This window comes from Chrysemys picta, chromosome 1, assembly GCF_011386835.1.
Source record: "Chrysemys picta bellii isolate R12L10 chromosome 1, ASM1138683v2, whole genome shotgun sequence".
NCBI classification, from domain to species: domain Eukaryota; kingdom Metazoa; phylum Chordata; order Testudines; family Emydidae; genus Chrysemys; species Chrysemys picta.
The window spans coordinates 30,951,221-30,968,474 of NC_088791.1; the positions used below are offsets into that span (position 1 = coordinate 30,951,221).

The 17,254-nt window shown below is 43.5% G+C and overlaps 1 protein-coding gene across 16 annotated transcripts in view; it reads left to right on the forward strand.

The window, feature by feature from the left end:
* KIF21A (kinesin family member 21A) overlaps positions 1 to 17,254 on the forward strand; it is a 162,335-nt gene that overhangs the window by 114,569 nt on the left and 30,512 nt on the right. For 9 of the 16 annotated variants that reach the window (XM_008178885.4, XM_008178908.4, XM_065554315.1 and 6 more), the window contains 4 exons: positions 4,884 to 5,049; positions 5,687 to 5,707; positions 14,900 to 14,960; positions 15,185 to 15,239. In XM_008178885.4, the coding sequence (XP_008177107.2) occupies positions 4,884 to 5,049; positions 5,687 to 5,707; positions 14,900 to 14,960; positions 15,185 to 15,239 (303 nt within the window). The remainder of the gene's footprint in view (positions 1 to 4,883; positions 5,050 to 5,686; positions 5,708 to 14,899; positions 14,961 to 15,184; positions 15,240 to 17,254) is intronic. The other 7 variants (XM_008178889.4, XM_005286834.5, XM_065554322.1 and 4 more) reach the window with 1 other exon arrangement.

Consider the following 17,254-nt stretch of genomic DNA (forward strand, 5'->3'; position numbering starts at 1 on the left):
GGGGAAAGAAAGAAAGAGGGGGGGGGATTTAGTTTTTCCTGCCTTGTCTCGGGGAATTTCTATCCCCCCACCCCACCAGGTGTTTAGAAGACTGTTTTTTTTCAGTTTAAAAAAAAAAGAGGAGGAGGAAAGAAGACCTTTCTTCTGCATTCCCTGCTAGAGGATGATAGCCCCCTGCCCTGGGGCATGCCCAGCTCTCCCAGCTCCAAGAGTGCCTCTCCTGCAAGGAGTCGATTCCTGTATTGGCCAGACACTCTCACTGTGTCTGGTGCTTGGAAGAGTCCCACAGAAGTGCTTCCCTTGCCACAGCTAAAACGGTAGGAACTGGGAGCTGAAATTAAAACTCCTCCTTATGGAGAAGGCAATTCAGTCTCTAGGGGACTCCGGTGCTGACTCCGGATCATCCCTGGAGCCTTTAAGTTCAAAGGGGGTAGAGTTGTGAAAAAAAACAGCATACGCCCCTTGTAAAGGCTCGTAAAAAGGGCGCTGAGTCGTTGGCCAGCCAGAAGGGTTCCCCAGTGCTGCCACCTTGGTACCAAAAAACATTCCCCAGTGCTGCCACCTGGTTTTAGGCTCGAGTCGTTGGCCAGCCAAAGGGGTTCCTCAGTGTTGCCACCTCGGTACTGATGGCATTATTAGCTCTGAAGCCTGGTACCCAGAAGGGGGCCTCCGCTATGAACACGGCTGCACTGGCTGGAGAAGCCAGAGGCTCAGGCTCTGAGGCAACAGTATCGCCCCCGTATGGAGAGAGACAATTACCATACCGTCTCTAAAAGAGCAGCACAGAGAAAACTTTTGGTACCGGGCGCATCAAAACGCTCATCTAGGGAGTGCTCTGCATTTTCTCAACCATCGGTACCGACAAAGTACCACGGACACTCCTCTGCGGTACCGAGTGAGCCCACAGTACCGAATGAGCTCCGGTACCCTGGAGACCTGATGGTTGGGGAAGAAACACAATCCCCAATACTCTCTCTCGGCACGGGCTGTGTACCACCCATACCCTAGTCAGCGCCGCCCTTGTGGTGACGAGTTTGACAGTGGCCAGGAGGAAGTCATTTCCCCAGCCCCTCTTTCACGGCAGTTGGGAAAATATCATCTCTGAAAGATGGGTCCTGGAGATTATTTCGAAGGGTTACACCATTTAATTCATGTTCCTTCCCTATCCCCCTACAGGGACTCTTCTAACAAGAACCTACTTAGTCAGGAAATAGATCATTTATTATACCTAGAGGCCATAGACCCAGTCCCAGTGCAACTCAGGAGCAAGGAGTGTTTTACTCCAATTATTTCCTGATCTCCAAGGTGAAGGGAGGTTGGAGGCCCATTCTAGATCTAAGGGCATTAAATAAATACGGGAAGGCGCAGAGGTTCAAGATGATCACACTAGCAGCCATTATTCCAGGTCTAGAGCCAGGAGATTGATTTCCGGCCCTCAACCTATAAGATGTCTACTTCCAGATCTCGATACAACCATTGTACAAGAGATTCCTACAGTTTACCTTTGGGCAGGACCATTATCCATACAGACTGCTTCACCCAGGGTATTCTCCCAGGTTCTCTCCATTGTAGCGGCGCGCTAACACCAGTACAGCGACTGGAGTTTATCAGCACCAACCTTGATGCAGTCCAAGCGTGAGCATTCCTCCCGCTACACAGACTCACCACCCTGGGATGGATGCCTCTCTAATAGGCAGGGGAGCTCACCTACACAACCACCAGGTTCAGGGCAAATGGCCTTCCACAGAAGTGACCCTCCATATCACTCTTCGGGAGCTAAGGGCTGTCAGGAACGCCCGTTCACAATTTTTACCTTTCATCAAAAACACACACACAAAGGTCATGATTGACAATATGACACATATATTTTCCATAAATCGCCAAGGGGGGTGCCAGATCTCCCTCTTTCTGCACAGAAGCACTCAAACTTTGGAGTTGGTGCATCCATGATGTGCTCATCTCATCTCATCATGATGTGCTCATCTCAGCTGTCTGTCTACCAGGGATACAGAACGTGACAGTCGACAGTCTGTTGGAATTTTTCTCACGACCACGAATGGGACCCAAACTCAGAGGTGCTTTGAGATACATTTGCTCTTTGGGGAACCCTGACTACGGATCTCTTCACTACTTACTGGAACAAGAAACATCCTCATTACTGCTCCAGGGCCAGACTGTGGAAACATTCACTGGGAGACGCCCTCATCCTCCCATGAGACGGGGACTTCTTGTATGCCTTTTCCCAGTTTCCTCTTCTATCCAAGGTCCTGTTAAAAATTCAGCAAGATAAAGCAAGATTTATTCTGATTGCCCTCCTGGCCAATACAAGTCTGACACCTGACACAGATGGCAATATGTCCTCTGGTTCCTCTTCAGCCCATTCCTCACTTGCTCTCTCAAAACAATGGGCTAATCCTTCACCCCCACCTACAGGTCCTCCACCTCCAGGATTGGCTCTTTCTGAGTTCTAAGGCTTAGCGGCAGACTGCTCTGATGAGCTGAAAGATGTGTTGCTACACAGCCATAAGTTGACCACTCGACATACTTACCTACAAAATGGAAATGATTCCAAGTTTGTTGTCGTTCTAAACACACAGCCCCAACCTCCTCTTCCCTCCCTCTGATTTTACACTACACTTTAGAGCTCAAGACGTCAAAACTCTTACTCAGCTCCCTTAAGGTACATCTCGTGGCGAAAATGGCTTTCCACAGCCAGGTAGGCAGATACTCGGTGTTCACTCACCGATGCATAGATTCCTTAAGGGCATTGGGAATCTCTTCCCTGCTCCAGCCTAGGATCTTAACCTAGTTCTCAGGGCTTTGACTAGACCTCCCTTTGAGTTCATGGGAACCTGCTCTCTCTTACACCTGTCTATGAAGACAGCATTTCTAATTGCCATCACGTCAGCTACGCATATAGGAGAAATAGCGGCTTTGATGGCACACCCACCATTCATGGTCTTTTTTTAAAGATAAAGTAACTCTAAGGCCATATCCCAAGTTTCTCCCTACTTTCTTTGCACTTTCCATGTGAATCAACAGATCCATCTCCCTGCTTTTTTCCCCAAACCACATTGTGAGAACAGGGAGATGATTCTGTATATGCTAGATGTTAGAAGAACACTAGCATTCTACTTGGACTGGACTAAGGACTTCAGGAAATCCCCTAAGCTCTTCCTTTCATTCACAGAAAGATCTAAAGGCTCTGTGATATCTGCTTAAAGACTATCCAAATGGGTCTCTGGTTACATTAATCACTGTTATCAAGGGCGCAACATGCTGCCTCTGATCTCGTGGAGTGCGTATGGACTCTTGACAATTTCTACATTGGTCATGTGCCTTAAAGATATCCCTATCTCCGCAATCTGTAGAGGAGCAACTTGGGCCTCCTCCCACACTTTTGGAGAACATTATGCAATCACTGGAGATTTGGCCTCCAACGTGATCTTTGACTTCACAGTACTCTCTGTAGTAACAGACTCCACTCCGAAGTCCCAGCCTTCCATGGTGGGTCCTGGTCAGGAGTCACCTACAGTGGAGCACTCATAAGGACACTACTCGAAAAAGAAGAGGAAGTTACTCACCTTGTGCAGTAACGATGGTTCTTCGAGATGTGTGTCCCTACGGATGCTCCACAACCCGCCCTCCTCCCCCCTACTTCAGAGTTCTCCATAGGGCTCTGCGGCAGAGAAGGAACTGAATGGGGGGAGGGTTTTGCCCACGCAGTGCTGGCAGATTACACGGGAGGGAGGGCACATGTGCAGACTCAACGGATACTGCTACCAAAAATCTCTGATTAGAGGCACAGGGGCGCACATCCACCTGGAGTGGAGCACCCATAGGGACACACATCTCGAAGAGCCATGTTACTGCACAAATTGTGTGAGGCACTTTGCTCCTCCTCCTGTTAGATGATTAGCATGTAGCAGAGCCAAAGTTTTTGCATACTTCCTCCCTTGCTTGTGTTTTTTTTTTTTGGTTAGTTAGTTATTTCCCTTGTCACACAAAGGCCGGTTATAGCAGAACCTGTAGATTTAAGTTTTTAAAAAAGTATTCACTACAAAGAGGGAAAGGTTTACCAGCATCCTCTTGGGAAAACAGAATTGAAAGAGTGGCCTGAAAACTTAAAATTTGGGGAACTGGATTTCCTGATGTATCTGCTTGTAGTTTTATAATTCTTTCCTGCAATCTACCTCACTGCAGGCTGTCAAATATATCGATGTAGTTCCTCTTGTCCTTGAAAAAGACACTCAAGAAGATGTTTTATTGATGTACCTTTTAACTATTTAGTTTCCTCCATTTGGAAAACCCTTGCTGTAAGTTTTCCACTTTGGGCAATACTTTCTCAAACTAAATAAGCCTCAAAAGTCAACACATCTGTGGAATTGCTCCTAAAATGGCTTCTTGTGTAAGTTAGGTTCTGAGAGCTTTCCAGAGAAAACTGAATGTTCATGTAATGATCCTGGAAGTTTATAGTTTTGGTTTTTTTTGTTTTATAGGTAACATAATAGGCAATAGATAAGAGGACTGCATTGTGGAAAAATTAAGAACCACGTTTTCGTGCACTTTGCTTGTGCTTCATTAGGTGCAAAAATCCTGCTTGCTTAGGGATGAACCCAATTTATACATTTGGCTTATGCCTAAATTGGGCACCTACTTGGGCGTGTGCATGCTGGAAAGTTTGACCCCGAGGAAAGAAGGTGAAACAGAAAAGCAGACAGAGGATGCCCAAAAAAGTTTGCCCACTAGTTACCTTTTAATATGAGGAGATGCAGCAGATTCAAATTGACTACTAAATTGCAGAAATCAAAACAACGTGTTAGATTTCTCATTTACTGACGACTTCTCAGAATGCTTTTAAAGAACTTGTCATTTTCTTATAGGGTCTCCAAGCAGCTCAGAAGGATGCTCAAGTTAAAGTTCTTGAAGGACGCCTTAAGCAAACAGAAATTACAAGTGCTACTCAAAATCAGCTGCTATTTCATATGCTGAAAGAGAAGGCAGAATTAAATCCTGAACTTGATGCTTTGCTGGGTCATGCTTTGCAAGGTAATTTTGGCATCTTCTAAGGGGTAGTGCACTGCATGTCAGGTTTGCTTTTCATGCATGATGTATTAGATATTTTAGGTCATTACTTTCTGAATAGATGCTGTATTTTAACATCTTACATTTAAAAATATACTCTGCACTTGACGTGCATGCAAAGCATTTTGAAAGTGTAATTAGGGTGACATCCCAATATTAAGGGCTTTATGTTATTATAGGCAACTTTATACCACCCTCCCTGCCACCATCCCCAAAAAAATGGGTGTCCCGATTTTTCACACTTGCTGTCTGGTCACCCTAAGTGTAATGTCCATGCAGCAGGGAAATGCAGGAAATAAGGAAGTTTTGATTGCCACAATTTTTTTAACTCAAAACGTACTGCCTATCGTTTCAACAAAAAATTAATATTGACAATTTGGTGTTATTTAAACTTCTAAACATAACATTCTAAATATTTGTCCCCCTTCTCTCATCATATGTTTGTATTTTTTGAAGAAGGTACTATATGTCTGCTACAGCATCTATTCTGCTTTCTCTTAGGTTAAACTATGAATAATATAGTTTAATGTGGGATTCTTTTAATGGATCTGTTTTGATTGGAGTGTTGCTTTTTGTTTCCCTGTTGCTGTTATTTACACAGACCTAGATAGCATATCACTGGGTAAGTATGTTTAGCTTCCTGTGTACTGTACAGCTGCATGAGTTACTAATTGTTCATGTACACTAACTGGTGCATCCCAGAATTTGTGAGCATTTGAACAGTTTGCATGTACTATTTTGTATACATACTCATTATCAAACAAGCTTAAAAAACACTCTTTCCTTTAGTGACACCACTTAAAAACACTCATAATAGTTGATTTTTAGAAGTTAAGAAGTGAGTGCAGCAAATACGGCTGTAGATAAAACCGGTTCCTAATTTACTTGTTAAAGAACCTACAGTATGTTCATATATATAGCTCAATAGGGTATTTCATCACATTCTATTATTGCTGTAGCTATGACAAATAACATTTGTATTTGACATAAAAAATAACTCAACATGCAGTTAATTTTTAACCTTTTGCAGATAATTTATCTTTGAACTTAAATGCTTTACAGAATGTGTATAATGCACACTGTATAACAGACTATTTTGCACTTTTATTCAAGACTTAATTTATTTTAATCATTTTGTGGACTCCGTATATATTTTGTCACTTTAAAATGATTAGCAAGGTAAGGAATATAAATTTAAAAAATTCTCCAAAACACCACATTATTTTGGTTGCTCTCTATGAATACATCAGAAATACCTCAGGTTTTACAAAATCTGCAATTCCTTCTGTATAGTTTTGCAAAGTTTCTAACCACATTGAACTGTCTTATACTAATTTGTATATATGTTAGATAACTTTCAGGGGTAGGGTTTTATTTAACCCAGTGGTTGTTCATAGAAAATTTCGCATTTAAGGAGGAAGATGCCCCCTTCATTATTATAGGTCTGTTGGTTTAAACTATCATAGCTTTGTTGGCTTCATTGGCATTGAGATAATTTTACACCAGCTGAAGATCCAATTCAAAATATGTTGTTGCATAAAGCTAGTATTCATTCAGCAATGATGTCAAAGATTATCAATATTATAGCTTGGATAAAATAGAAACTGGACAATTTAATGTTAATAACTTTTTATAAGCTTCAATAATAAGTGTAAGCTAATTAAGTCCATTTGAATTAGAATAATATTTCTCCAACCAGCAGTCAATGTTGTAGTTTCTTCAGCTTTGGATATATTTTTAATCTGTCAAATGCATCTGGAGCATAGGTCAGGCACTTCTTAGAGGTATTCAAAATCAAAATAGATATAGAGATATTCTGCAAGTATTTGCACAGTGCCTTTCATCTGATAATTCCAGAACATTTTGCAAGCTTGAACTGTCTTGCAACGCTCCTGTGACATAGATTAGCTGTAGTATTTTCACTTTTCAGTGAGGAAACTGAGTCATGGTGAGATTAAGGCATCTGCCCAAGACAAGTGAGGAAACTTTTTCTTCTTTGAGTAGTGACCTTATGGGGGCTACACTGTAGGTGTGCTTGCATCCTTGTGCTGCTGATTGGAGAACTTTGGTAGCAGTGTCTTTTGGGCCTGCACACGCATTGTCTCTACTCATGCTGACCCACGATGCTAGCCAGTGTGCATGGGCTAACCTTCCTCAGTTCCTTCTCTACCGTCCCTGGCTAGAGACAGAGGCATTAGCAGTCCATTAAGACTATCGTCTTAATCTACATACTTATAGTTAGTTAGCCTCCTAGTTATAGTTTTCCCCCTTTCTTTATTTTATCCTTTTTCTTCCTGCCTTTTCTCCCCTATCAGGGACACTTTTCCCCTAACTGGGTATGCCTGGTCTGCTGGGCTTCAAGAAATGTCTTACTGGTAAAAAGTTGATCCTGATCATGGATAAGCACTCTCAGTGCATTCGCTACCTCAGAGAAGGCCACATACAACAGAAGTGTGGTCTTTGCCAACAACTCTGGCCAAGATTCCGCAAAGACTGAGCTCCACCAGAAGATTATCTTCATGGAGGCAGCTCTCCAACCGAAGTCACAAGGTAGCCTTCTAGATCTAAGGGCTGCAGGTCGAAGAAGAAGGCTGCAGACCCTTCTCTCAAATCATCCAAGAAGAGAGTGGGAAGCCACCATAGTGAGCCCCAAGATAGCGAATCACTATCTCACTTGGTATCTTCGCCAGCACCCAGGCCATCTCAGTCCGGCACCCATGGCTCACAGAAACCGACAGCGCTTGGTACCACTGACAGGCCTATGGACCCAATGGGTACAGGCACCGAGTCATTGGCACTGAAGGACTGGAGTAAGAACTCCTCTAAAAAGACACTCCCGGTACGCAAGCCCATATTGGTACCACCAGCGATGGCTTGCCCGGCACAGGAGCGACCGATGCGGACAAGATCCTCTCCCCTTCGGCACCGACGCCAGGACAATCGATATAGGCGGAACTCCGTCATTCAAGAGACCTCCGCATGCCAGCTGCACTGGAGTCTCCTCCTCTTGCTCCTGAGATCTCTGCACCGAGCCTCTTGAGACTGAGAGGAACAGAAAGTCAGTACTGAAGAGGAAATGACTCAAGGACAATATCCTCCTCCTTTCCAGATGAAGCTATCATGCCTTCTCCTCCATCTTTGGCAGACGACTTTCATCTCTTTCAGGAACTGGCAAAGAATGTGGCAGACACTCTCCAGCTTCCACTGGAGTAAGTCAAGGCTATCCACCCTCAACTCCTTGATATCCTCCATTCTTCAGCCTCCTCAAAGATCTCCCTCCTGATTAATTAGGCCATTTTTGTGGGAAGGATGGGATAAAGTTGCCTATATAATATAAAGCCCTTAATATCGGGATGTCTGGTCACACTAATTACTCCTCCAGGCAGGAGCCATAGAACTACCTCAACATCCTAGGGGATGGCAAATCAGGGCAACCACTTTGCGCGGGGGAGAGGGTGAGCCGGTGCGATTGGCTGGCGCTGCATTGGCAGCAGGTGAACCACTGGCTCGGGGAGGCTACCCCCTGCTCTGCCCCTTCCACCTGAGGTAGAGTGCACCCTGCGCCCACCGCCCAGAGGGTTAGCATGCGGCAGTGGCGCTGCAGCCACCCCAGCCCCCCGGAGCCCACCAGGATCAAAAACTCCTTAAACTAGTGGAAGGACCCAACCAATGTTTACAAAGGGATCCCCTTCTCATAAACATCATCGTCATTGGTCCTCACCACCAATGCATCACTCATAGGGTGGAGTGCACACCTGAATGGCCTCACGACACAAGGCAAATAGTCACCCATGGAGATATTCCTCCACATCAATCTCCTTGTGCTGAGAGTGGTCAGGAATGCCTGCACCCAACATAGCCTGTATGTACTACATCAATCGGCAAGGGGGAGCCAGATCACCCTCCCTGTACACCAAAGCGATGAGATTATGGAATTGGTGCATCTGACATAGTGTTACACTGTCCGCGGTGTATCTGCTGGGTACTCAGATCTCAATAGCGGACAGTCTCTGTCACAAATTTCCACACAATCACGAGTGGGAGATATACTCATCAGTACTTCATGACCTATTTAGATGATAGGGGACACCATCTTTGCCACTCACCTGAACAAGAAGTGTCCCCACTCTTGCTCCAGAGTGAGGATGGGACAACACTCTCTTTAGGCGCTCTCCTCCTCCCCTGGGACAGAGATCTTCTCTACACCTTCCCTCCATTTCCCCTCCTGTTGAAGGTCCTGCTGAAAATAAAAAGGGGGCAGAGCTTGTGCCATTCTGATTGCTCCTACTTGGCCAAGACAGACCTGGTACTCTTACCTATCACAGCTTGTGACGTGTCCGCTGATCTCTCTCCGAGCCACTCCACACCTGCTCTCACAGAAAAAAGGAAATACCCTACATCCCAACTTGGGGATGCTCCGCCTCAAGGCATGGTTCTGTTTGGTTCCAAAATCTAGAAAGCTCCTGTTCAAGAGAGGTACAAGAGATTCTATTACACAGTAGAAAGTCCTCGACACGATGCACTTACCTGCAAAAATGGTCCAGGTTTCAGATTTCGTGCGTGTCCCAACAAATCTCCCCAGCATTCGCAACTCTTCCACATATAGACTATACTTTAACCCTAAAATGGTCTAGTCTATATCTAAGCTCTCTGAGGGTCCACCTAGCGGCTATTACAGTCTTTCACCAACCTGTAGAGGAGTACTCGATGCTGTCACATCCAACTACAAAAAGATTCCTCAAGGGCATATGTGACTGGGTGCGCATACCCCGCACTGGGCAAGATAGGATTAACTCTGCATTATGGGTGGTGCAAGCCCCGCCCCCAGACCATGCTGGGCATGCTCCAACTGCTACCACAGTATAAAAGGGAGCAGCCCAGTTCATTCTAGGCTAATCACCGAGGAGAGAGGATGCTTGGTGGAGGCTCCAGGCCAGGAGCTGCTATAGCTGCAGACTGCAAGAGCCTGAGGACCCGGAGCCCAGACTGGTGACCTGCAACCCTCAATGAGCATCCGGGAGCTGGTGTTCCAGAGAGTTAACCCAGCCAGGAAACCAGGAGATCCCGTTGGCATAGCGATTGCTACCGCAGTAACCATGGTAGGAAGTAGCCCAGGAAGGCAGGGGGAGTGGTATCTACCACCCGAGCAAAGTTGGTGTGTTGTGGTAGGATTCCCTGCTGACTGGGTGATGACCAACCCCGTTGCCGACAGGGCCCTGGGCTGGGACCCGGTGGAGAGGGAGGGCCTGGGTCCCCCATCACGATCACCACCCGCCCCAGGGAGCGGCCCGCTTCCCTGACTCTGGCCACTAGGCCACAGAGCCCTGACCCCAACGGCCATCTAGGCCATGCTGTTTTCAGCCCAAGGACTGTCTGGCAGACCATAACCCTAGTGGGGTCACACCCCGCCCCAAAGGAGGACGGGGTGTGCATACCGCCCAATAGCATAGTAAACCTCTTTCCTCAAACTTGACTTCCGACCCCACATGGGACCTGAACCTTGTACTGAAAGGACTAACTAGGCCCTTCTTCGAACCTATGGCCACCTGTTCGTTAACGTCCCTCGCCATGAAAACAGCCTTCCTGGTAGCGATTACCTCAGCCAGGAGAAAAGGAGAGATAGCAGCTCTGATGGCGCATCCTTCCTACATGGTATTTTTTCCGCACAAGGTTATGCTCAGACCACACCCAAAATTCATCCCTAACGTAACCTTTCAGTTTCACATGAATCAGTTAATTCATCTTCCAATCTTCTGCCGCAACCCTAACTGAGACAACAAGGAGGGCTATATTGCTTACCTTGGATGTCAGGAGAGCCCTGGTCTACCTAAGGACAGGACAAAGGCTTCAGGAAGTCCTCTAGAATTTTCCTCTCCATGGCGGAAAGATCCAAGGGCTCAGCAATATCAGCCCAAAGACTTTCCAAGTGGGTCTCAAACGGTGTTATCATCTGTAACTGATGCAAGTCCTGGCCCTCCAGAAGGGGTACTGCTCGGGAGTCACCTACAGTGGAGCACCCATAGGGGCGCTATTCGAAGAAGTTATTCACCTTGTGCAGTAACAATGGTTATTCGAGATGCGTCCCCCTATGGGTGTTCTACAACACACGCATCTCCCCTCTACTTCAGAGTTCTTGTCTTGACTCTGTGATAGCGAAGGAACTGAGGAGGGTTAGCTGGCTGGCCTCATGGTGCGCCATGAGGAGAGACAGCGCATGCGTGAGCCCAACAGACACTGCTACTGTTCTCCAATCAGCAGGGCAGGGACACAAGCACACCTACAGTGGAGCACCCGTAAGGGGACACATCTCGAAGAACCATTGTTACTGCACAAGGTGAATAATTTCTTCTTCTAGTATTGCATCTAATTGGGAAAAATATTATGGTCTAGAATGACAGGGTGGCTGAAACTATTTTCTGCTGCCATAGGGCTCTTGCTTCCCTAAAAAGTCCTGCTTCCACTGATAGCAATGGCAAAATTCCCATTGACCTCAAGAGGAGCAGGATGAAACCCAAAATAGAATGCCAACTCCCTTCATCAGAATAACATTTATCCATATTACCCCTATGCATAAGGCAAAGTGGAATTGTATTAATGCATTAAACCTTTCTAAACTTAGAAACAACTTTCTTTTAAAAGACCAAAAAAAGTAATAATTAAAAGAAAAAATAGTGGTTTTGTCTCCTATGCTGAGAAAGCCATTCCTCTTCAGGTGTGCGCGCGCGCGCGCACACACACACACACACACACATAAACACACACACACACACATAAACACACACACACACACACACGTCACAGTGATATATATGATGTAATTAGGTCAACAAGTTCCATCCTCTGCTGTTTTACACTGCGTGGCAACTAACAAGACAGCTGCACTGCTTGATTTCCCAATTCATTTTATAAATAGAGAATAAACCATATCCTGAACTACAAGTACAAAATTACAGTGGGTTGTGTCCACCACTATCCTGATGTGTTATTACAGCTTTGTAAGTCACAATCTGCTTGTACTACATGTTATTGCTTATGGTAGGACTTTCTTCCACCTCTCCTCTCCCTTTCTCATTCCGACTGACAATATAGCAACTCTTCATGAAATGTTGCTAGAGTGACTAATTTCTGTATCACCACTAGAATTGTTTTTCTCATTAATGAGATCTGGTCATTCGTGAGTGTGACTTGCAGCCATGAATGAGCTGATCAGTCTTGAGAGAGGAGGAAGGCAAGTGTCATTTCCTCGGAATGAAATATAATATCTCTCTGTACCCTTGTCAAACTAATTACATTCTGACAGTTTGTCCTCACCTCCAAGATGCTCTGTTGTTCTTTGTCCATCTGCATCTCTGCTTTCATCTCCTGATACTCTTCCCCCCCCCCCCCCCATCTGGCGGGCTGCTCACCTTAATGTTCCCTTTGTCTCCTCTCTCTCAGAATGCCACACCTGATTTCACTATGCCACCTGTCACGGCCTCCCTCCTTCATGCCTGGCAATCTCACTTCAAATCCTGCCTCAAAACCCATTTCATTTGGTTAGTACTACATGCGAGTCTCCACTGAGGGGCTTCCCAAAGTCCTTCCTGGACTTGGATTATAAAACAAACATAAAAAGGAGTTAATATAACAAGACAACTCAACTGAGTCCACAAATAAAACCTTCTACTGTTTCCCCCTCCACAGCATTTTTGATTGTCTGGCTTTTATTTTGTTGTGTTATCTATGAAAATTCAGTTGTAAGCATTTTGTGGCAGGGATGCAGGGTTAAATTCAGCCCTAGTGTCCATGTGTCACTGAGAAATATGTTAATTTTATCCTCAGTGTTTTGGAAGTCTTGCTAGAAAGAAAGGTATTCTTCTGTCTTGTCTTTCCTCTCTTCTGCAGACACCTATTAATAAAATACTTACAGAAGGCTCAATGTGGTCTCAAAATCTAAAGAGGAACAAAAGGGGAACATCTGAAGTAGTATTCCTGTTACTTGTCTGTCTTTGTAATATTGTTATTTTTATCCAATAACTAAAGTTATATTGTTAAACTAGTACAAAAGTTGAGATGCATCACCTGGGTTTAGGTTGACAAGGTCTTTGGAGATTGTGGAAGCATTTTTGGATGTGGATAATCTGATGTGTACAAAAAGGCAGCATTTGAATTAGCCCAATTTACTCTCTACTGTATTTGGTTCAGCTGAGGGCTATCTTTCCTACTTCTTTCAAAATAATGAACTTTGATAAATATATAGACAAACCTGGCGTAACATTGATACTAGAGCTGGTAGGGAATTTTTCAATGAATCTTTTTGTCAGAAAAATGCTGATTTGTTGAAACGGAAACTATGGGAATGTACAGGGTTAGATGAAAGTTTCATCAAGAAGTTTCTCAGGTCTAAGGATGGAATTTCTAGAGAGAAAGAGACTGAGAAGCACCACAGAATCACCCAGTAGTTAGGGCACTCATTTGTGGTGTGTCATCTGGAACCCGATTTGGATCAGACACTTGAACACAGCCACATCCCAGGGGAGTGTCCTGACCACCAGGCTGTTGGCTATTCTGGGGTTTATAGATTTCGCATCCTCTCTTGTTGGAGCTATCTTGCTGTGCCTATTTCAGAGCAGGGACTTAAATCCAGGTCTCCTGTATCCCAAGGGATATCTAAGAAAACAAGTAAGGAAAATTATAGATTTTATTTATTGTTGTGTAATAAAGTGACTTTAGAGTTCAGCAAAACAATAGTTAATCCATGGAATTATTTGAATGTGCTGAATAATTAAGGGGCTTGACTTAAATATTGCATCTACTGCATTTTTTTTAAAAAGAGTTCTAAAGTAATACTGTACTCAGTTAAAATGCAAATAAGTGCTACTGCCTTCTCGCATAAGGCAACACATTATATTGTTCTGGTTTCCTTTGTCACATTTCTTAGTTTTTGTGTGTTTAAATTACATTGTTTTTAATATCAAAAGTACATAAATACTGGACTGGTTGACTTAATTTACCATCTTGCATTGTTTGCATGCAAATTTGTTAATCTGATGTTTATGATTTACTGTTACAGTGGATGATATGCATGCTGGTGTTGTCTTATGTGAACAGACAGATGTTTGTATCTGTTTTGTTAGAGGAGTCAGTTCTACTTCACAGCCTCTTTTTGCACTTAGTTTAAATATAGAGTTTGTAGCTCTTTAGGGAGCTGTTCTGCAACGTAAGAGGGTGGTATCATACTCTTCTAAAATTTAAATGCTTGTATACTAATAAAGTGCTTGCTTTTGTCAACCCAATCATTGAAAATAGTCCCAGCTCACTTAGCTAAAAGAAATGGAGGGGAAATTTTTTCCTCAGAATTAGGAAGTGCCTTCCTATATCTGAGTAATTTCAAAAGAAGATGGTGGGGGTGGGGGGCGGAGAGAGCTGTCATGTCTATTATGAATGTATTTCACATTACTCACTATTAATCTTTTTTTTCTCTCTTTCCTCCATTTTTCCAGCATTTCCCTTATTAGTACATCATTCTGTTTTTTACACTTCATTGATAGTGCGCTGCAAAAAATATAGGGATGCTCTTTGACACTATAGTCTTAGGCTGAGATTTTCAAAGGAACCGACGGGAGTTAGTTGCCTAGCTCTCACTGAAATTCAGTGGGAACTGCCAGTGAGCTCTCTTGAACTCTTTTGAAAATCACCGCTTTAATATATATTTCCTCACTGGAAGAGAAATGTAGATGAATTAAATGTATTCACTGTTTTCTAGGAAGCACTTTCAGTCCACGTACCTATGATGCATGAGCTTTCTGACGTTATCTTTTTGGAAATTTTCTAGAAAATGTAGAAGATAGTACTGATGAAGATGCCCCGCTGCACAGCCCTGGAGCAGAAGGAAGGTAAGAGAGCTCTGTAAATTGTATAACTTGCCTTGTTTCCAGAAAACTAAACGCAACTTCTTTTCTTTTACTATGTCATTATTGATCCATAGAAAATATTTTTTATACTGGTGTCTTCTCATTTTACCCACAAATTCAGCAAAAAAAAAAAAATTGTCAGAGGATTAAAGAAAAAAATACTTTAGTTCTGCAGAAATGAATTAGTGTCACTGTTCTCCTTTTAGTTCCTTGTCTTCGGACCTCATGAAGCTTTGTGGTGAAGTCAAGCCCAAAAGCAAGGTAAGACGCACTGTGGTAATAACACTTGTAAAGCACTTTCTTTGAGAGTCATGCATGGCTCTTCTACAAACGTTAATGAAATAAGTCTCACAACAACACTGAGATAGTGAAGTGTTGTTCACTTGACTCCTAATTAATCTACTTTAAAGTGAAGTTCCCCTCTGTAAAGTGACTGTAAGTGCATTGTAGGATTTCATGTTTGTCTCAAAATTTCCAGATCAAATTTGTTCAGTTTTGGGGAAAAAATGTTTTCTTCTACTGCCAGCACTCCAATTCAGCAAGCACTTAACTATGTGCTTATGCCTCATTGACACCAATGGGAATTAAGCATATGTTTAAAGTTAAGCATTTGCTTAAGTGCTCTGCTGAATCAGTGCCTCAGTCTGTGGTTGTAGAAGTGTTACTGGGGATATAATTTGGCCTACAGGATCTTAATTACAAGTGGTGATGCATTAGGAAAAAAAGAACCAAGATTGACTTTCAGATTCCAGGTAGAGTTTGAAATTTGGTCTGGAAACCACTGACGCAAAATAAGCGTGGCGCCACCATTTTTATAAAGTAACTTCTCAGATTAGAGCTCCATTTTTAAAATTTGGCATTCCTTCCCTGAGATGAACTCAAATACCTGGGAACAAAAAAAAAAGTTTGAAATATGTATTTTAAAAAGTTCTCTCTACTTTAAGAATTTCTCCCTTTCTCATTTTAAAACATTCTGAAGTTTTTTTAGACAGTAGAAATAAAAATTGGTGTAGTTGTTTCAATATTCTTAGTAATTAAAGACTTTAAGAAGACAACATTATATGTTATAGTCCTCAAATGTTGTCGGTAAAGATGCACAACTACTGGGCATTTTTTAAGGTCTAACCTAGTTTGAAGTACAGCTCCATTCTTTGTGCCCCTTACTTTTCTGATCTTCAAGATTTTCATGTTGTATAGTGGCTGTCAGTCGCACAACAACTGCAGCTTCTCTTTCCAAATGTTGCACACACCATCGCTTCTCCAAGTCAGAGATGCACAGTGATCATTTAGCACAGAAAAAGTTGTTTTATATTGGAACATTTCCTATGCTTTTAGACCATTCTTCAACAAAGCATATTCTTTGGTGCTTTGCTGAATATGGATAGGATTATCACATGTTTACAGTTAAACATGCTTTGTTGACCTGGGTGCTTTAAGAGCTGGAGGCATGAAGCTGGCCAGTCCCATACAGCCTGCCTCACTCGGGATGAGATGTGGGGTTTAATTAGTGGAACCAGTTGGGAACAGGGCAGGGGATTCCCCTATATAGAGCAGCAGGAAACTGCAGAGTGGGGGTCTCTCAGGGAGAGACAACCAGAGTGAAGGTAGAGTAAGAGACTTCAGCAGAGACCTGCCGAGGCAGGGAATGACTGGTGGAAGCAAGTAGACTCCAGCAGGAAACACTGACCTTTCAGAGGAAAAGCTTGGGAGTTGCCCAGCAGGAAGACTGGGAGTATGCACTTGATGGGGATTTGAGAACTTTTATTTTTGAATATTAATAAATCCAGCCCCAGAGAGGGGTGTTGCTGAACTTGAGAAGAGTTTGTTTTGCTAATTTGATTAAGAAATTGCTGAAAAGTTGGGAAATGAAGGCAGTACCTCAGCACAGTGACCTCTGGCCACGAGGGGATACTCAGGAGGCAGCAGTTTACAGAGATTTATTAATTAAACAGGACCCATAATTCTATAGCTACTCAGAAACACCATTGTTCACACACTGAACCTGGTTAACTCTTGCAGAATGATGATACTGAACAGAGTTAAATTTGTTATTTTGTTAGCTCTTCCATAACACTAAGTTTATTGAAACTGGCATCTCCTCATTTCCTGGTAACTATTTCACACCATCTCCTTCCCTTTGTAACATGGGCAGGTGACTGCACATGACATCATGTCAAATAACTATTTTATACTGTTGAAACTTGACTTTGGTCCCCATACTGATCTCATCGAAGCCAACTAAATAGATTAAAAGCAAACTCCATGATTTAGTTTCC